The 20,638-nt window shown below is 45.8% G+C and overlaps 2 protein-coding genes across 5 annotated transcripts; both read left to right on the top strand.

Moving 5' to 3' along the window:
* The first annotated feature begins 493 nt into the window (after positions 1-493).
* Positions 494-4,280, top strand: SLC35E1 (solute carrier family 35 member E1). The gene is made up of 6 exons (XM_088527126.1): positions 494-899; positions 1,144-1,214; positions 1,617-1,754; positions 2,227-2,352; positions 2,878-3,123; positions 3,606-4,280. The coding sequence occupies exons 1-6, from the start codon at positions 494-496 to the stop codon at positions 3,837-3,839; spliced, it is 1,221 nt and encodes a 406-aa protein (XP_088383252.1). The 3' UTR covers positions 3,840-4,280.
* A 4,319-nt stretch (positions 4,281-8,599) lies between these two features.
* On the top strand, positions 8,600-20,452 carry CHERP (calcium homeostasis endoplasmic reticulum protein). Of its 4 annotated transcripts, none has more exons than XM_088527125.1 (18): positions 8,600-8,699; positions 8,775-8,948; positions 9,280-9,461; positions 9,983-10,120; positions 10,778-10,929; positions 11,069-11,180; positions 11,531-11,620; positions 12,240-12,480; positions 12,804-12,982; positions 13,414-13,813; positions 15,513-15,754; positions 16,553-16,686; positions 16,979-17,065; positions 17,359-17,508; positions 17,623-17,739; positions 18,211-18,305; positions 18,854-19,039; positions 19,753-20,452. In XM_088527125.1, the coding sequence occupies exons 1-18, from the start codon at positions 8,675-8,677 to the stop codon at positions 19,755-19,757; spliced, it is 2,709 nt and encodes a 902-aa protein (XP_088383251.1). In that variant the 5' UTR covers positions 8,600-8,674; the 3' UTR covers positions 19,758-20,452. The 4 variants fall into 4 exon arrangements, with proteins under 4 accessions (XP_088383251.1, XP_088383250.1, XP_088383249.1 ...); XM_088527124.1 differs by having other exon boundaries at positions 13,411-13,813; XM_088527123.1 differs by having other exon boundaries at positions 13,384-13,813.
* The last annotated feature ends 186 nt before the right edge of the window (positions 20,453-20,638 follow it).

Raw genomic sequence — 20,638 nt, 5'->3', positions numbered from 1 at the left:
CACCCACCTTTTAATATACCTAGTGCTACATCTTTCTTGGGCTCCGTTTCAAAGGTCGGGAACAAGCGTTGCTTTGCACTTGCGACCTTCGCTCAGTTGCTGTGGTGACTGTGGTTTTGGTTTCCGGAGACGCTCTCCGGCCTCCCTTCCGCTCAGCGGGGCCTGGGAGCTGTAAGAGGGGCCCAGAAAACGCCCCGGGTGCCTCCTGAGCTCCCTTAACCCCTCTTCTTACCTCAACCCGCGGGCGGCGCCGCGCTCCCCTCAGGGGCGCGAGGGGCGGGAGCGCCCCCCGGAGGGGGCTAAGGGCGGGTTTCGAGGCGGTTTAACGAGTAGCGGGTTTGAAGGGGCCGCGGCGGGGCCGGCGGCGCCTCCTCCCCTCAGCGCGGGGCGCGCGGCGCTAACGGCCGCCTCAGCGCCAACGGCCGCGGCGCGCGGCGGAAGTGACGCGCGGGCGGCGGTGACGTCGGCCCGGCGGCGGGCGGCGCAGGCAGCCATGGCGGCCCCGCTGGCAGCTGCGGGCGGCGGCGGCAGCGGGGGGGCCGCGGCGGCGGCGGCGGGGCCCGGCGCGCGGGGGCGCGGGCCGGCGCTGCGCGAGGGCGCGCGGGTGTCCGCGCTCTGCCTGGCCTGGTACGGGCTGAGCGCGGGCGGCAACGTGGTGAACAAGCTGCTGCTCGGCGGCTTCCCGCGGCCCGTCACCGTGTCGCTCTTCCACATCCTGGGGCTGTGCGGGCTGCTGCCGCCGCTGCTGCGCGCCTGGCGGGTGCCGCCCGCCGGCCCGGCCCAGCTGCCGCCCCGCGCCTACCCGCGCTACATCCTGCCGCTCGCCTTCGGCAAGTACTTCGCCTCCGTGTCCGCGCACGTCTCGCTGTGGCGGGTGCCCGTCTCCTACGCGCACACAGGTGAGGGGCGGCGGAGGCGGCGGCGGGGCCCGCGCTGGGGTCGGAGCAGGGAGGTCCCGCCCCGGTCTCGCTTGGAGCGGGTGGCGTGTCCTGGTGCCGGGTTCGACTCGCGGGGGGCACTGCCCTGACCCCCCGTTCCCTGGGCGGGGGGTCCAGCAGGGACTGGGGTGGTTCCTGATCCCCCCTGCCCTGAGCGCCCCGCGCAGCCCCCGCATCCCTCCTGAAACCGCCTTCCCGCCCTCAGTGAAGGCAACGATGCCCATATGGGTGGTTCTGCTGTCGAGGATCATCATGAAGGAGAAGCAGACGACGAAGGTGCGGACAGGTTTGCTGCTGGTTTCTTCTCTTGCCGGGGTCTCCGTTGCGCTTTGCTGGCCGGCGGGAGGGAAGCTCTGGGCTCAGGCAGCCACGTGGGTTTTGTGGCGTCGAGTACAGGATAAGGTCGATTTCACACATTCCTTTCCTCGTTCCTGTGAATGTAAAGAAAACCCGGCTATGGGCAGTGAGCGAGGTGATGCTCACCTAGGTGTGCATTCGGGTTGCCCTGGTTCTTGCCCTAGTCGCTTAGTTTCCTCAAGCTATAGCAGTGTCAGAGTTGATCGTGGGTCTGTTGCTCTGTCCTTCCCTCTCCGTTGCCCCAGATCAAGCGTGCGTGTGGGCTCGGTTGGAGTGACAACGTGTAGGAGGTGTCAGCCCTTCCCCGTGCTCCCCTTTCAGGTGTACCTGTCTCTGATCCCCATCATAAGCGGTGTCCTGCTGGCCACAGTCACTGAACTCTCTTTTGACATGTGGGGGCTCATCAGCGCGCTGGCTGCCACGCTGTGTTTTTCACTTCAGAACATCTTCTCAAAGAAGGTAATTGTTCTGTTCTTATTGTTGGTCAGGAATACCATTCTTTAGGGAGCTAATATGCATTTTCCAGTACAGATATATATTTTTAATGGAGATGCTTTAGAGTCAAAGTTTGGTTGCTTTATTTGCATCTTTTCTACAGCTCTTCCTATGCATGGTAGTGTTATACTGAAAACGAGTCAAGATTTTATCCTGAGCTTTTTCTTTACTCCTTGACATGGATTTTCTTCTGCTTCTGCTGACAATCAGCTAGTGCTTAAGAGTTCATTTCAAAGCTTCTACGTTTCTTGCTGTATGAGATTGTTTCTTTGTAGTGCATGAGTCAATGTCAACACAGGGCGCTACCTGTGCCCTTAGGAATGAAAAGACAAAGTTAAAATGTACGTCTGGATACAGGCATACGTTACGTGGTTCCTGGGTCTCTGGCAATATGGGCTGTGATTGAAGAAAAGATGTTTATGATGTTTTCCATCAGGTTTTGAGAGATTCCCGAATACATCATCTTCGGCTGCTGAACATACTCGGCTGCCACGCTGTGTTCTTCATGATCCCAACGTGGGTTTTGGTTGATCTTTCCTCCTTTCTAGTAGAGAATGACTTGGTAAGTCTTTGGTAAATGTCTTTGTGAATCTCTTCTTTACTCAGAAAATATATATACCTAAGCCGAAAACCGAAACTACATTTCAGTGTAGTTCCTTGTGAGCACGGAAGGAACTGTTGTGCAACATCTAAAAGCTGTTTCACAAAATGATATAAAAGATAGCATAGAGTTTATCGTAAGAGTTCACAGCAGAATTAGAAGACTTAGCTTAAGCGATAGCACAAGTCCCAGAAATGAGCACTGGAGGCAGGAGCTCTGAAAGGTTATTCCAAATTATCTGGAATAACTTGTAGCATGCTGGAATGCATGGTACAAGTGTGTAGAGAGGTGTTTTCTCATAATCAGTAGTTGCACAAGGTATAACACTAAGCCTGTTGACTCAAGACAAATTGCAGATGCTCTTCCTATCAAAAAGCAGGTAAGAAGTGACTCATGTTAGATTCATGTTTCTGTATGAAAGCTTCCTGGTCTGTTATCTGAAACCTGAGATAAACTTTTTTCATGTAATGTTTGTCTTTGTAACAGAGCACAATGTCTCACTGGCCCTGGACCTTAATGCTGCTTATAATCAGTGGATTCTGTAATTTTGCCCAGAATGTCATTGCCTTCAGTATTCTTAATCTGATCAGCCCGTTAAGTTACTCCGTTGCAAACGCCACAAAAAGGATCATGGTCATCACAGTTTCCCTTATAATGCTTCGAAATCCTGTTACCAGCACCAATGTCCTTGGAATGATGACAGCTATTTTAGGGGTGTTCTTATATAACAAGGTAAGTGATGAATTGGGTGTTTGGTTTTGTTTTGTTTTTCAGGAAACCCACCCAGGAACAATAGATTTTATGCACTGCTCATGTCTAGTAGCTTTGCATTATTTTTTGCAAAACAAGTTGACAATTAGCAGAATAAAAATGGATAATACGTAGCATAAAAATTCTTTGCAGAGGAGGATATATGTTATGACCTCAGCTCAGTGCTCAGGTCAGGCCAGTTGTTAGATCTCTAGTGAACTTATATTTTGATTTTAATATTTTGTTGAGAAATTAAGACTGGGAAGTAAATCCTCAAATCATTTGAGCTAAACAGAGACTTATGATTTGGCATATCAGAGGGAAGAATGAGATTTTTATTGTGAATGAGAAATACTTTAAGATTCTAACAAGGTTGGAGTATACTTCTAAGTGTGTTTTCTTTCTAGATATATGAATGCGCTACTTGATAATCCAAGAAAAACTTTTATTTCTTTCTTTCCCAGACAAAATATGATGCAAATCAAGAGGCAAAGAAGCAGCTACTTCCAGTTACAACTGGAGACCTTGTGAATTTGGACCGGCATCGAAACACTCCTGAAAAGTCTCAGAATGGACTTACAGCATTTGCACAACATGGAGACTATCAGTATGGTCGAGCCAATGTTTTAACAGACCATTTCCAGTATAATCGGCAAAACTATCCGACTACCTACAACCTAAATCGTTTTGATATATAGAATCCTGGCAAACAGGTATAGACTGTGATATCAGAGTGTCCCCAACATTATCAGAAACTTTTAGTACACCCATGAATGTAAAGCCATTTTATTGTACAGGTTTTGCGGAAGGGAAGATGCACGTGCAGTGGAAGTGGTACAGACCTTTTGACTTCTGCTAAGCAGATCTTTAAACATGAAACACTTAGATCTGAGACTGGAACTAAATGCACAGTGTAGCTCTTGTATGGAGATTGTGACAAAACGCAGGTACAAAACATCGGTGTAAATTATCTTCACTGCTCCTTTTCGGAGTCTGTCAACTGATTATTCTTTTGGCAGCTAAACTGTGGCCAGTACTTTGCTTCCATGCTACCAACATCACCCTTAATTTGTTCTCTAATATGTATTTTAATGATATTTAGATGAAATTTTCAGAGAAAGTGAAACTGTGTGCACTCCTGGGTATCAGGAGCTGCCGGCTGGAGGAGAAATGACTTACGTGCATCAGTTGCAGGCAGGTAGACTTAATTCATCTTGAGCAAATACAAAACTTCTTGTGGGTATTAATTGCCTCTGTGACTATGCCTTCAGGTTTTGATGATAAACCAGGAGCCTTTCTGAAAGGGTAGTCAGTAGGAAGATTCATTCTATAGTATTTTTTCAGGCATAGAGAACCATTTTTTCTTCTAAAATCACTGTTGTCCCAGTTGCTGTAGATAAACAAAACAGAGCTTAAGATCATCCTTGTTTTCTGAATAATGTTGTCCTGTAACTTCAGACATTGCTCTTCCCTGGCAATACAGAAAACACCTTTACAAATAAAATGTTTGGAACAATATGATTTTTTTTCACACTTGTTTTTACAAACGTCTTGTGTTGGCTTAAAAATTCAAAGTTTTAAGGTGTTTTCTTCTCAATTTTATGTACAAATTATGTTCCTTTATTTCATTCATATTTTATGAATGCATGGATTTGAATAATCATCTTAATTGTTTATTAAGGCTATCTTTTTAACCTCTGATTGTTTTTATAACTCTCAATCAGTGCTATTGGAGCTGCTATGTGCATTTGGCCTGACTCCTACTTCAAGCTAAAAGAAATTAAATTTTATATCCTTCTCTCTTACTGCCACTCCCCTAGACTGAGTAGTAAATTATTAAGAGAAAATATTTTGCAACAGCAGTAAATATATAATTAATGGGTAATGAGTCAGTACTGATTCCATTAGCATAAATGAAGGTACTTAATTCAAGACAAGTTAACGGTTGTGTGTCAGATACTGGACTTGTGCATGAAAGGAATGAAAACATTTGAACTTTGCTTTTGCTGAACCAGATTATTATTACTTCTTTAGCAAAGAAGATTGTAGGGGCCTTCTTTCCTTAACAGAAAAGCTATTGTATAGTAAGATTTTGATAGCATAGGTATTAAGTTTTTACTAGAGAGGTATTAGATACTGCAGATAAAATTTAGAACATGGTGCTGTACAAAAAACTCCCTCTACATACATAATGCTTTAAAAAAATGACTGTTTCCTTGAAGCGAAATGATGATTTGACTATTTTCTGCATACTAAATAATTTATTTTTAAGTGCAAAGTCAACCTGATCTCATTCTTTTGGTTGTCTGTGGAGGTAGTAATGTAGACTGCCTTCCACAAAACACTCCAAAGGAGGAAACAGTCTTTCTGAAACTTTAGAGATGGTTTAAATATGCTGCTAATGTTTGTGAATGGAACTTTCTTGACTTTGCTGGGGTTGAAACTGTTCATGCTGGCATAGAACTTGGGCTTTTAGTTTAGAAAATCTGAAAATTATTCCCAAACCTGATTATCAAGATTGTGAGGAAAAGAATTTGCTCATGTGAAATTACTTTTGCCTATCCCAGTATTAATTTATGTATTTCTTTTAATGTGGAAAAGTGCAAAATTTGTATTTCTAAGGCTTGCTTCCCAATATTTAAGTGCTATTGCATAAGTGTGAAAAGTATCTTGCGGACTCTGGATTTGATCTAGGTTCTGGCTCTGTAAAGGCTGTTGAGTTTAGGATGAGACATTTAGGTTGATGTTCTTAAGAGGGGATGAAATAAGGTGTCCAAGTGCTTTTAGAGGGAGCTAGCCGTAAGCTGTTACACTCCTGCAAAGGCTTCATCTTGTTCTTTGTGCTTGGTTTCCATTTGGGAAATGGCAGGTGATCCTCCCCTACCTCAAAGAGTGTGAGAAATACCAGTAAACAGTAGCAGAAGGGACCCCGGGGATGTGCAGGAGACCTCTGCCTTCCTCTGAGCGTCTTCTGGTGCGTGCACCACGGTACCGTGAGTGCACACAGCCTGAACTCTTCCCTGGAAGACAAATAAAGCTCCACACACCTTCCTCACAGAGCAGGGGCTTGGTTAAATACACGCGTGGCACGCTGGCATTTGGCTTGTGTCTGTAGCACGGAGTAAAAGGCACAAAATAGGATATTCCATTTAGGACCCAGAAAGTGAGGCCTGAGCTTCTTCCCCAGACGCTGCCTGACAGCATTCGTGCTCTCCTAGGTCAGGTCTGCGATCAAAGAGGATAATTTTGTACAATAGAGTATAGAATTATCAGCTACATTGGGTGGTTTTGCTGAATACCTGAATCAAAGTCCTTTAGCAATATTGCCCACATTCAGGTAAAGAAAGTTTCTGATATTCTTGTAATATATATATTGATCTTGGAGAGCTGCAAGATCTTGTTTGGCAAAGTGAAACATTTGTTTTAACATGGTTTGTAAATTAATGACGTATTTAACAATGTACATAGGTCTGTAGAAAGTATGGAAACACTGGAATAAAAAGGGCATATCTAGACAATCGTGTATAATGACCCTGTTATTAAATGAAAGTGAAGGGGTTGGTTTTGGTTCCTCGCAGGGTGTTTGGGGAGGGCTGTGCGTTAGCTGCGACAGCCGCGCTGGACAGAGCAGGTTGTTGTTTTGCTGTTTGGGTGTGCTGCATTTCCAGGTGTTTTACTTGCACTAGAACTGACATGCTTTGGATGCAGAACTAGTGTTAGGGGCACTATTGCTGGTATCCTTAGAAATGTTTTGATTTCCATTGCACATTTATAAGGTTCATGTAAATACATCACACAACTGGGAAATTCTTTCCAAAACAGTCCTGGGTAGTTCTAGAAATCTGGTGTTAGAGAAACCAATTTCTTCCCACAAAGTGTGGGGTTTTTGTTAATAGCTCTTTAGAATATTTGGTGCTTTGAAGACCTCTTGAAAATGTTTGCCCTTCAGACTCAATTTTAGTACCCCGTAGTGATTAGAGAATCTCATTCATTTGATAAAAATGCTTTTTTTTTCTTTTTCTTTTTGAAATACCTAAATATTGAATAAAATTGAGGCAATACTTAGGAATACGGTGATTTGTAAAACTAGTGTTGGTAATTTGGGGACGACTCGAGCTGATTCCTGAAACTCAAGACCATTTCTTTCTAATGTGTTCTAAGCTGCATTTTCTGATGTAGCATTTTGCAGCAGCAGCAAAGTCTGCCTTGTAGCTATTTGTGAAAAAGTGCAATATAAATAAAGGGAGAGTTTTGTTTTTCTAAGGCTTCCATCTCTGAAACATGTTGTACACTGTCAAAAATAATTCTGAGATAACTTTGTGGTGATGGTATGAGCTGGTAAAACAAATCTGTAACTCCTTGGATCTGATGCTTTATGTACATACTCAAGTGCAAATATGCAGGTGGCAGCCACCACCTATCCCTTCTTGTTCTGTTTATATTGGTATTTTATTGGTTTATGTGAATATGCAAGGTTTTACAAAAAAAAAAGAAAAAAACCCTTACTGTATGAAATCTGGCACTTAAGCAAATGGAGATCCTTGTGTTGTTTTCCTGTTCTTATTTCAATTATGGTCCATGAAGTTGAGGCTGTTTCTTAGTCCGTTTGCCTGTGATGCACCTCTGCAGCCTGTCCGTGTTTCTCCTGAAGCTGATGTTCCTGTATGCAATGACGGGGAAAAACTGCACGGGTGATTCCTGGATATACCGGGATTCTTTCCTGTCTGAAGTGAGGAGCGTTCGGGGGGTTTTGGTGGACACCCTTGTCTGGTCCCTGTGGGTTTTGGGGCGCTTTGGGGACAAACTCTTGCTGGGGAGCAGGGAAGGGGGGCTGCATGGGCGCCAATGTGCACAGATGTTTTTGCCTGACTAGAGGACACCACCACAAATTTTGAAAAGTTTGGGGGGTTGGTTTTGTTTTCACTTGTATCTGGATACAGGCAAACACTTTTTTTTTTTTTTTTTTCCCCGAGTTTTTATACTCTGGAGATAACATCGTGGGGCCTTCATGCTATGTCTCGTTAAGAATAAAAAGTTCTACCTTTTTGTGAGGATGTCTTTGGGTGTCATCTCTGGCTGGAAATACGGTGCCCTGTAATGCTGAACGCCCCGTCGAGTGACTGTGGCTGCCGGTGACCCCGGATCAGCGTCAGGACCCTCCGCTTTCCCTCGGGCCTCGGGGGCGTCCCAGGGACCCAGTTCATAAGTCCCCTTTTCCTAATACACCAAATGCCCCCCCGGCTTGGGCCCCACGCTGAGTTTTTGCTCTCAAGTTCTCACAAATGGCCCAAATCCCCCCCGTGGGGCCGGCGCTGCCGGGAACGGGGCCTGGGGGCCGCGCGGACCCCGCTGATGGCGGCGGGTTGGGGGCGGGGGGGCACGTCCCTCGCGCCGCGCGCGCTCCCGCCCGCCGTCCCCATAGCAACGGAGCCGTAAAGCGCGGCCGCGCCTGCCGCCTCGCGGCACTTCCGGCCGGTGAGGCCTAGCGGCGGCGGAGGCGGCGGCCGCGGCCCTTCGCGCCCTTCGCGCCGCCATGGAGATGCCGCTGCCGCCCGAGGGTGAGCGCGGGGGGCCGCGGGGGGCGCGGGGCGGGCGGCGGGGCCGGCGCGGGCTGACGGCGCTGCCTCCCGCAGACCAGGAGCTGCGGAATGTCATCGACAAGCTGGCGCAGTTTGTGGCGCGGAACGGGCCCGAGTTCGAGAAGATGACGATGGAGAAGCAGAAGGAGAACCCCAAGTTCTCCTTCCTCTTCGGCGGCGACTTCTACGGCTACTACAAGTACAAGCTGGCGCTGGAGCAGCAGCAGCGTGAGTGCGGCGGGCCCGGCCTTTCCGAGGGGGCTGCGGCTGCCGCCCCCCTCGTGGCCGCCCAGGGTTCGGCCGATCTCCCAGGGCTCCTCACGGTTCCTCAACCCCCGTTTGGGGGGCGCTGGGAAACCCTTGTGCCCTCCAGAGCGGGGCGTCCCCCCACAGCGCCCCCCCCATCCTGACCAGGCCTCCAGTTGGGTCGTTCCTCGCTAACCCGCTCCTTCTCCTCCCCATCCGCCATCCCCCCGCCTCGGCTGTCACGGAGGCTGCTCCCCCTAGGCTGTTGGTGGCCGGTGTCTGGGTGCTAACACGGTGCTCGTCCCCCCGGCAGTGCTGTGCAAGCAGAGCCAGGACATGGAGGCCCCCGCGCAGATCCAGCCACTGCCACAGCCGACGCTGCCGCCGGCTGCGCCGATCCCGGCCCCTCAGGGAACTCCCTCCGTGGAGGAACTTATCCAGCAGAGCCAGTGGAACCTCCAGCAGCAGGAGCAGCACCTCCTCGCCATGCGGCAGGTCGGTTTGGCACAAGGAGCCATCTGGGTTATTGTCCAGTGGCTGCGGAGGGGGACAGCGGTGGCGGCACTCAGAGGAGTGACTCTATCCTTTATTTGATGCTGCAGCTCCCTAAAACTACAGGGTGTTCCAGCTTGTAGCACTCACAGGTGGATTCTGCCTGGGGCTGGCCCAGGATGGTGCTCTGTGCCCCATTTAGGTGTTTTTCAGCCTGTATTTTGCTTTTGGAGGTACCGAATTGAAGAGTCTCTGGAGAAAGGGAGATCCTCGTGCGGACTGTGCTGTGCATCTAGCAGCTGGCGGAGTTATCGGCTCTCGTGAAGGAGAGATTTAGGAGGTGGAAATAAACAATATTTCTCCTAAAGAGCAGGAAGAGACACTTTTTCCAGAAATAACACACTTATACATGGTCACGTTGGAGGTCAAGGGCTTGGTCTTCAAGATGACTGCTTAAGGTTAAGAGAACAAGGATACATTGGTTGCAATGTAATTGCTTTTGTTGTTGTTGTTTTTTCTTTCAGGAGCAAGTTACATCAGCAGTAGCCCTTGCAATTGAACAACAAATGCAGAAAGTTTTAGAGGAAACCCAGTTAGATATGAATGAGTTCGACAACTTGTTGCAGCCAATAATTGACACGTGCACAAAAGACGCAATCTCGGTAAGTGAACGTCCCTGCATGTCAGGTCTATTCCTGTCTTTGTTGCTGAAATGCAACTATAAAACTATGAATACGATACCAAGAAGGACGTGGGGGTCTTATGTGTACAAAAGGCAATCAGAAGGTTTTTGTTGCACTCGCAATTGATTTTTTTGTCTTTGCTTCTGTTTGGCTACTGAGAACATGGAAGTCAGTTCAAAAATTGGAGAAGAGGCTCTTCCCTGGAAACTGGGGGGATGGAGGGACTTGATTTGTGCTAATGGAAAAAAGAGATCGCTCTCTCCCTATCTTGAACTGTTTTGGGGCACCAATTTTAATGCTCTGTTAGGGTTTAGATAAAGTAGTTCAAAGCAACTACTGATTGTGAAGAAATAGGACAGAAATTACCCTCAGAATAGGCAAGATAAATTAAGCTGATCATGGAACAAATGACTGATCTAAATCTGAACTGTTTGTTTTTTAGTAGTGTTGGAGATAAGTGCAACTTGAATTTTGAGACTGTATGGTTAAAAATAGCAACGTTATTGTTGCACTGTATGGCACGTGAGACAGCAGCTGTTACTGAATATTTTCCTTACAGTTATTTCAGTTTTAGCAAGTCCGAAGTCTGATGTGTTCACATTCTAACTTAAAATACTTTAAAAATCCTTTTCTAAGGCTGGCAAAAACTGGATGTTTAGTAATGCAAAGTCTCCTGCCCATTGTGAGCTGATGGCTGGGCACCTGCGGAATCGCATAACGGCGGAAGGAGCCCACTTCGAGCTCCGGCTGCATTTGATCTACTTGATCAATGATGTACTGCATCACTGGTAAGAACTTTTTTAATAACTATACTCAGCTTCATCTACTTTGTGTATGCTTGTTTCAGATAAGTCCGTACAGAAATGTAAAGAACTAGTGTTACTGTTCTAGTAAAAGGCAATAACTCTCCTCGTTCCTTTCCTGAAGCCAGCGGAAGCAGGCACGAGACCTTCTGGCTGCTTTGCAGAAGGTGGTTGTGCCCATCTATTGTACCAGTTTCCTAGCAGTGGAGGAGGATAAGCAACAGAAAATCGCCAGAGTAAGTAGCTGGTTTTTGTTTAACGCTACGTTTTGCTCTCTCCGATTAGTGCTAGACATATGGGAAATATGAGGACAGAAGAGAACTGCTGAGATTTATCAAGCATGGCCTTTCCGTCACAGAATGTACTTAAATTCATGTTTGAATGATAACTTTAAATGAAAAAAAGTACCTGGGCTTTATTTAAAAGTTACCATGATGATGAATACCTTCAGGTCCTTCGTACTTCCAAAGACAAGTTACTAAATGCTAGGCCTTTTGACAAAGCTAGAGGCATAAAAATGCTGTGCCTTGATTTTTCTTCTATTGTCCATCATTTCTAACAACCTTTTGCTCTTGCATTTATGCAGCTTCTCCAGCTGTGGGAGAAAAATGGGTACTTTGATGAATCAATTATTCAGCAGTTACAGAGCCCGGCTCTTGGACTTGGCCAGTACCAGGTTAGCCACAAGAGAAACTAACACTTACTTATATAAACATTTGAGAACAAATTTAGAAATGTTTCTTTTTTCTTGACATGTAAATAGTATTTTTTTTCTTGTGCTTTACAAAGGTTTACAAAAATAATGTAAAATATAACCTCGTTATTTCAAATGTTCAGTGATTTGTCTGCTGATACAATCTCAGAAAGTGCATCGGGGTAGTTACAAATGCAAGTCCATATTCTATAGCTTATTTTCTTCTTATGGAAAAGCATAACTGGTAAAAGAGTGACTAAAGAAAGCCATAACTTAAAATTTTATGTACTAAGCCTACTGCAGCAGCAGGAGTTAGTCATTTTTAGCATTAATAATGAAAGCTGTTGATTTTAGTTGCTCTTGAAAGGTAGCTTTTAATACAGATGGCAGGTTTTAACCTGCAGAGAACATTTTTGTAAGTTTCCACATAGATTCCTCTTGTGAGTATGTTGTTCTGCCAACAGACCCTGCTGGGTTTTCATGTATTTCTTGGGAGGGGCTGGGGGGTGATATAGGAGTTTCTGTCTGAGAAACTAGGACAGCTGCTTCAGTTGCGGCATTAACTTTTGGAAAATGTTCCTAATTTATCTAATTTTCTCAGGCAAATTTGATCACAGAGTATGCAACGGTAGTACAGCCTGTACAGGTAGCCTTTCAGCAGCAGATACAGAACTTGAAGACTCAGCATGAAGAATTTGTGAACAGTTTAACGCAGCAGCAGCAGCAGCAGCAGCAACTACAAATGCCCCCGCTAGAGAATGAGGTGAAATCAACCCCGCCACCACAGGCCCCCACATCAGCACCAAACACCGCTCCGCCGTCTGTTCCAGTTACGCAAGCAGGTACTAACCTGTCCCAGCACACGGGCAGAAGTCAGTGGGTGGCAACACTGTGAGATATTTACTGCTTTTTTTAGTAGCGAGCTGCTGTGCGATGCTGGTTTGTCTCAGGTGAAAGTCTAAAGCTGCCTGGAGATTGCAGTTGGTACAGTCTTGAACCAAAGATGCACATTTTAGACTGAGATCAAAAATCCTCTCTCCCAGTAGCAGATTTCTGCTGAGCATGGACCACATGCAGGAAAATTCAGATGGACTAAGCTGTAGGTCTGGTGTTTTAGTAATCACCTGTGACCTGGATGCTTACAACTTTCTCCTGTCTCTTCCAGATGATGGTAAATCTCAGATGCCGCTGTCTGGTTCTACAGAATATGACACTACAGGGTCTGGAGTGCAGGATCCTGCCTCAGGAGGACCGCGTGGCCCCGGGTCTCATGATCAGATTCCGCCAAATAAACCACCCTGGTTTGACCAGCCTCACCCTGTTGCACCCTGGGGTCAACAACAGGTATTAAACATGGTTCTGAGACAAGGTATAGAGGGAGATGGGCGTTCATCTATTCAGAAAGAGCACCTTGGTTGTGAGAGAATGGTACAAGCTGTCAGTGGTAGAACTCCAGAGTCGGCCAAAATTTTCTCACAGCTGAAAGCAAGGAATAAATTATGGTTGACGATTTGTCACCTACCACTTTTCCTTTATGAATAAGCCGAACGACAAGAGTCACTCTGTAGAGCACTCTGCCATTCAATTCAGTGGCAGTTTGGTCTTTTCCATTTTTTTCTCTGCAGTTGCAGTTATTTGGACCTTGCATTTGGAGAATCCTTCTCCTCTTTGCATACTGTCTATTGTTTCAGGCTATAGCTGGGCTAAAAAGTAGACTGTTCTTATTATGTTCTTTGCTTTTATAGTCTTCTGACCAGGGTCCTTACCCTCATCAGCAGGGACCTCCTCATTGTCCTCCGTGGAATAACAACCATGAAGGAATGTGGAATGAACAGAGAGATCAAGGTTGGAATAACCAGCGAGAGACACCTTGGAACAACCAGCCAGATCCTTCTTGGAACAACCAGTTTGAAGCACCATGGAACAACCAGCACGAACAACCTCCATGGGGTGGGGGTCAAAGGGAACCTCCATTTCGAATGCAGCGGCCACCTCACTTCAGAGGCCCATTTCCTCCACATCAGCAACATCCCCAATTCAACCAGCCCCCGCATCCGCATAATTTCAACCGCTTCCCACCTCGCTTCATGCAGGATGATTTTCCACCTCGCCATCCCTTTGAAAGGCCTCCTTATCCTCATCGTTTTGATTACCCCCAGGGGGATTTTCCTCAAGGTAAAGTGTGTCCCAGGGCAGGTTCTCTTACGTTGCAATGCTGATTGCCCTTGCAAAATTATTTAGTGCTTTGGGGTGACAGCTGATGCTTGGAGGACTAGAATGGTTTTCCAGAACAACAATGATTTGGGGGGTTTGGGAAGCGGCCGCTATATGACATGCAGAATCTGATGTTTCTTTGCATTTTTTTTGAGTCTGCCTCCCTTGGTGGGATGTGGATAACCAGAAACTGTAACCCAAACTCAGGGCAGCATATGTCTGAATTGGTTCCTTTTCTGTTTGCAGTATCTGGATGCCAATGGATGTTTCTTTTGCAAGTATTTCTTTTTTAAAATCTTGAAGTCCAGAAGTCAAAAGCAACCCCCTGCCTGCAAATTGGATTTTCTGCATGTCAGGCCATAGATGAGAGCTCTGTTGTCTTGCCTGGCCTTTGTGGCTAGGAGTTGGCTGCAGGCTTCCTTGGAAGTCTGATACAGTTCTACTCTGATTTAGTTTCTATTTCACATTCACAAGTTATGATTAATCTAGAATTATTGTTATCAACATAAAGTCTAAAGGTCCTTGTAGTTCCCTATGACAAGTCACTTAAAAAGCAATTAGGTTGCCATTTTTAAGCTTAAAATGTAGGAGTTGCTGTTTTAAGTGTAAAATATTCATGATTCTATAAGTCCAAAAAAGGCTGAAAAAAAAGGAATTCAAGCTTATGCATTTAGGATTGTGGATACCTTCTGTAACTTTTTTTTTTTATGAAAACAATCTGTACTTTTTTTGAAAATGCATCTTTTTAACAGAGTTATGTCAGTAAGTAGGGAAAAAAGCTTTTCTTGTGCTGGGGGAATTAAGGTGTAAGCTCAGAAACGGTGCTGTGTTTGGCATTGTAGTTGTGACCCAGATCTTTTGTTGCTTCAAGTAAAGCTGCTGGAGGAGCGGATCTGCTGAAACAGGTGGCTAAAAATAGCAAAGCAGCGAGGCAATGACAGCAGAGATTACACCGAAATTCTGCAAGATGAATCAGATGGCACTGGCTGGAGGTCGGACAGTGGCTGCAAGGGCTCCTCCTGCAGAGCCCTGTCCCCCGGAGCACGGGGTTCATTTCCAGGCTCCCGTTTTCCTGCACAGTGCAATGAGCTCAGCAGGATACGCCGGGTTTTGTGGCAGATGGTTCGTCCATCAGGGACTGGGCAGATGTCATTCACTTCTGCGTTTTAGCAGGATTTTAACTCTGCTTCTTCTCAAAACACCCCTTTAAACAAAGTGCTGTTGGTGCGAGGTGATTTCTGCCACGTTTGTTTGTTTACGTCTCCTGCCCGGTGTAGGGACAGAACCAAGTCCAGGTCTGCGTGTTCAGGCTTCGGGAACAGCGTGCTGGGAGCTGCCCTGCGTCTAAAACCCTTCATTCTTGAGAATATTCTTGTTGCAGCACTTGTTGGCCACAGTTTGTTCCAAAGCAAACAGCGCCTCTAGTTAAAGTTTCCTGTTGTTGTGCAAGTTGTTGAGAGGGACGCTGTGGGGTTGGAGTGAGCGTGGCCCCGTAACAGCTCTGGTTCTCTTTTGTTCCTTCTCTTGATGCTCAAGGCCCTAGCTGCCATGATGATATATCTTATTTTAGGATAAATGCACTGTTTGAAGTAGCTCTCTCGGATTGCCTTCCTTTCTCTAAAGCTAACACAAACCTCCTTACCCCTCCTGCTCTGTGCAGAAATGGGCCCTCCTCATCATCACCCTGGTCACAGACTGCCTCATCCCGGGATCAGCGAGCACCCTCCGTGGGGAGGGCCGCAGCACCCCGACTTCGGGCCTCCGCCGCACGGCTTCAATAACGGGCAGCCTCCTCACATGCGGCGACAAGGGCCCCCGCACATGAACCATGATGATCCCAGTCTGGTGCCAAACGTTCCCTACTTTGACCTTCCCGCCGGACTTATGGCTCCACTTGTGAAAGTAAGTGCTTGAAATGGGCCCTGGCTGCTAGGATTAGAAGACCGGAATGCCCTGGTCAGCTTTAGGTCCATGTTCAAATGTTACGTTATGATTTGACACCTTTCCATGCAGCAGCTGCCAGACAAGGTTGTGGCAGGGGTTGTGTCGAACACGGTAACATTTTCAAGTGTTGCATCCCCTTGGAATGCCATTCAGCTCATGCACGGGAATGCCTAATGTGCCCTTGAAAATCTTACCTTGTTTGAGTTAGTGCTCAGTGATTTCCAGGTGGGCAGAGGGACCTGGTGTGGCCACTGTGCACTAGGGCGCTGTTCGGGATTCTTCCTGCAAGGATTTCTTTTTTTCCTTTTAACCGTAATGTGGCACATACAAACAAAGAACAAGAGCAAAAACGTTCAGCCTCTTTGGGGATGCCAGCTGCTTTGGGGGTATCCGTGTTTCTGCATGCTGTGTCTGAGGTGAACAGATAGTCTCTTCCATCTCTGCCTTTGCTGCTGCATCAGCTTTTGCCAGGTTTCCATTCAGGCACTGTTACCACAAAGGTGGGTAAATGGAGCATTTAAATGGATTGCCAGGTAGACAAAATGCAGCTTTCGACAGGTGCAGTGCTGGCTAAGCTCATTGAAATCAAAATGGTAGTGACAGCTCCAGAAGGCATTGGGTCAGCTGCAGAATCCTTATTTCTGGACCATGTTTTTATCCAGTAATGAATTGTGAGGTCCCTCACAGTTAAATCTATATTTATCTCTTCAGGTAGCTACCCCATGACACAAATGTAATTTGTTTTGTTTCCGGCAGCTTGAAGATCATGAGTATAAACCTTTAGATCCTAAAGATATACGTCTTCCACCCCCAATGCCCCCCAGTGAGAGACTCCTGGCTGCGGTTGAGGCATTTTATAGTCCACCATCTCATGACAGGCCTAGAAACAGGTAAGAGTAGGTATAGCTAACAATATGGTAAGGAAAATGCCCTAAGAAGCTGTCTCAAACACAGAAGTGCCTCTCTTTTCCTTCGCCTGTGTCTTGGTTCTACTAATGCTGAAAATAAATGCTCTTGTTTTGTTTTAATCTGCACACACTGTCTGATCTTACACCAAGATGTGTGAGACCTTTTGGCCGAGACCCTCTGTTTCCTACAAAATCTAGTGGAAATCCTGAACTTCTCTGTTGACCTACGTAGAATTTTCACAGATGTTGGTTCTGTGTGGTTGATTTATTGCAGTGAAGGCTGGGAGCAGAATGGACTGTACGAATTCTTCAGAGCTAAAATGAGAGCGAGGCGGAGGAAAGGTCAGGAGAAGAGAAATAGGTGAGCGATCCTGTCTGCTGCCCTCTGATGTGTGCTCTTCGTTTGGAAGGTGCCCATAATACGTTACACTAAATACTTGGGGAATATCTGTTCAGAGGAGTGTTGATGGAATCCCTGAGCTTTAACTTGCTCGAATGTTAGTCTGCTCTGGAGGAAACAGTTCTTGACACACTGTCAGGTTCTCACTAGGTTGTCTGCAGTGCCCCTGTGCAGTCTGAACTTGATGAAAAGTATTTCCTTCCTTGCACATCTCCTAAGAGCTTCACTGGAGATCTTTTTTTCTGTCTGTGCAGTGGGCCTTCTCGGTCTCGCAGTCGCTCGAAAAGCCGAGGTCGATCGTCCTCCCGGTCCAATTCCCGCTCTTCAAAATCATCTGGCTCCTACTCGAGGTCCCGATCTCGCTCTTGCTCTCGGTCCCGCTCCTATTCACGGTCTCAGTCCAGGTACAGTGCAGTGGGCTGAACCTTGGAGTGAAAAAGCCCCTCAGAGCTGAACGAGGAGCTCTGCTTGCTCTGTAATGTGCGCTCATGTCGATCTCATGTGCCCTCCTCCTCCAGGAGCAGGAGCAGGTCCCGCTCTTCTCACAGCCGTTCGCGCTCACGGTCGAGGTCGCGATCGAAGTCCTACTCCCCAGGAAGGCGACGCCGGTCGCGGTCTCGCAGTCCCACTCCTCCGTAAGTAGCTGTTTGTTTCCTTCTCTTTTTACCCGAGTTGCTCAGAAATGTTCCATTAAAGAAGTTTTTCTCATCACCTGGGCATATGAAGCATCTCAACAAATACGACAAAAGAGAAGATGGCAGGCAGATTTGGGAGCATTACTTGCATGCTGTATATATTTATATATACACAAAAATACTGTGTTGTGGCTATTTGTCTGAACAAAAGCTATGTAGCTCTGAAGGTTTCCTATGCCTTCATAAAAGGAACCTAACTTGTACGAGGTGCAGGTAGAGTGTTTCTGGCATCCGTAACTCCATAATCTAATAACTTCCTATTAACTTACAGTTTATTAGTGAGGTTGCAATTAAACTGGACCTTCGTGTTTAGCAGAACTTGAATGAGTTGATGTCTCGTTGTGTCTGACAATGTGTCTGTCAGAACAGTGTTGCCTTCTTCTGGTTAATGTATTCTTTTTATTTCCTTAGTTCTTCTGCTGGCTTGGGGTCCAGTTCTGGGCCTCCTATACCAGAATCAAGACTTGGAGAAGAGAATAAAGGCCATCAAATGCTAGTGAAAATGGGTAAGACAATGTCCTTGAGCTTTTCAACTCTTTTTTTCCCTGAATATCATCTTTCACAAACCAGGAAACAAAATGAGGCACCCAGCTCTTGGATACAATTACACCAATGTTCCTAACTATGGTCCCTTCCAAGACCTTGCTCTCCCAGGGTCACAGTAAGTATATTCCGAGGTGGAAGTACAGAGGAGAGGAAGCAAGAGCTGCCTTTCTGGGAAGGATACGGAAGCCTGGTGTCCAAGAGACATTACTGAGCTCTTTCTCCCCCTGATAGCACAGGTCAGCAGGACTGGCTGGCAAGATTGCTCTGTTTCCTCCCGTTGGCCTCTTGGCGGTTTTCAGTGGCGGTGCTGATGTTCGTAAACTCCCACAAACCACTGCACGTTGCTACTTTTGAAATCAGTGGGACAGCTTGGCTGTTCTTATTCAGGCTGTCTGTTACCCCGCAGTATCAAACTGATTTTGAGCTTGCTTCCCAAATGTTTCTGCGATCTTGGGTGCTGTTGTTCTTATTGTCAGAGCTCTGAAGACAGTGCTTGTCCTTTCTGTAGGATGGAGTGGATCTGGTGGATTGGGAGCCAAGGAACAAGGGATTCAGGACCCAATTAAAGGAGGAGATATCCGAGACAAATGGGATCAATATAAAGGAGTGGGAGTTGCATTAGATGACCCTTATGAAAACTATCGAAGAAATAAAAGCTACTCATTTATTGCACGCATGAAGGCCAGAGATGAATGTAAGTGAATGTTACTGAGCAATTTTTAAAATAATGCCAGATTTAACTGTCATTTTGTCTTATTAAGCAGCTTAAACCTAAATCAAAAGACTAACTTTAAAGTCTTTCTGATGTAATTAATAAAATAAACCACAAGGTAAGTACACGTATACTCTAAGTAGCCAGCTATTTTTTCCTTTTTGGGGTTATTTGCATTATAATTAATTTCTGTCACACTTAGGTAAGTAGCCTGTTCTGTGTAAGCCACAGCAGCAGCAGCCTCTCTCTTTATCCTAACCTTCAAGAAATAGGGTCCATCACAAAGGTGGTTTTATGGCAAGAGCCTTCCCCCAGCTTGGATGCCTGCCAAAGCAGGAAAGAGGTCTGTGGTTTAGTTAGGCCACGCTTGCTGTTTTGTTTTACCCGACACCGAGTTTCCTACCATTAAATTCAGAGTTAGAAATGAATTTCCTGTAGTAGAGTTGCAGGAAAGGCTCAGAAAAAAAAATGTAGGTGCTTTTCAAGAGAGGAAGAGAATTCCCTGATTGAGAATCAGAATCGGTTTAAGAATTTCCACGTATTTTGCAAAGCTTTTCCATTAGTTATCCCTTTTCTTCTAGAAGTAGACACTAGTCAAGTTATCCCTCATCCAAAATTGTGATTCCTGTGGAATACAAACATTGTCTGATACAATTCCATGCCTTTAGTTCCATAATGTTTATTTCTCTCAAAAGGTTAATTCTGTTTGAAGTGAAGAGGTGCTGCCTTGGGATCAAGTCAGACTGATGCTGAGCAGTGTATCCTAATGTCTAAATGGGGAATGAAGCATCTAGTTCCAGCACAGGTGACCTCTGAGCACTGTGTGAGCTTGTTAGAAGCTACCATACAACTCACCACCCCTACACACCAGCTGCTGCAGTCACAACTCTGTTCAGAACGGGAGGCTTAACTGTTCTACGTGTTCAAACGCTCTAAGGGATGTTCAATGCTTTGTAACAGAAGACATTCTTTAAGCTTTTTATATTTTTGTATATACCCTTTATTAAACGCTAATTAGTTCAATAGAAGAGAATTGTTTTTCTCTGCTCTGCAAGTTTCTAATAATGAAACATTCTTGGAAACTTCCTCTAAACTAAATAAGAAAAACCTTTTGTAAGTGTTTCGAGACCACCAGCTAAAGATGTTAGGTCCCTACACTGCACTTCCACGCCAGAGGTCTGCTTGGTGGTAACCTCTTCCAGAGTCATTTGTTTGTATAGCAGAGACCCTCTTAAAACCATTCAGTTAATATGGTGAAATATCAGTTTGTTCTAGATCTACTGTAGTTGTGGAACTGTAACTGTCTGTGAATCAGCATATACCACCTGTATGTTACCACCTCGTGAATTTTATTGTTTCGCCTTCCAATAAACACTTTTTTAATAAAAAATAAAAGGGTGGCTCATCTTTCAGAGTAAAGGGATTCCAATACTTTGGATGTAAAGACTCTTATAGTGAATTTGTGTTTAGGTTTATTGTGTTTAGCTAAATTACATTTAAACACTGTTTAAATGAGGCACTAAAGTCAGAACTTTATTCTTCTTCAGTATTCTTTTACTGTGATCACCTTCATCAGCATAG

The sequence above is a fragment of the Tinamus guttatus genome, unplaced genomic scaffold, assembly GCF_059628265.1.
Source record: "Tinamus guttatus ecotype Peru unplaced genomic scaffold, ASM5962826v1 Tinamus_guttatus_pri_ptg000261l, whole genome shotgun sequence".
Lineage (NCBI taxonomy): Eukaryota > Metazoa > Chordata > Aves > Tinamiformes > Tinamidae > Tinamus > Tinamus guttatus.
This window is presented reverse-complemented; position numbering and strand designations above follow the sequence as displayed.

Coding starts and splice junctions, on each gene's coding strand:
- SLC35E1 (XM_088527126.1), top strand. CDS start 494: ATGGCGGCCCCGCTGGCAGCTGCGGGCGGCGGCGGCAGCGGGGGGGCC. Junction 1,215..1,616: donor AGGAGAAGCAGACGACGAAG/GTGCGGACAGGT, acceptor CTCCCCTTTCAG/GTGTACCTGTCTCTGATCCC. Junction 2,353..2,877: donor TTCTAGTAGAGAATGACTTG/GTAAGTCTTTGG, acceptor TCTTTGTAACAG/AGCACAATGTCTCACTGGCC.
- CHERP (XM_088527122.1), top strand. CDS start 8,675: ATGGAGATGCCGCTGCCGCCCGAGG. Junction 9,462..9,982: donor ACCTCCTCGCCATGCGGCAG/GTCGGTTTGGCA, acceptor TTTTTCTTTCAG/GAGCAAGTTACATCAGCAGT. Junction 16,687..16,978: donor CATGACAGGCCTAGAAACAG/GTAAGAGTAGGT, acceptor GATTTATTGCAG/TGAAGGCTGGGAGCAGAATG.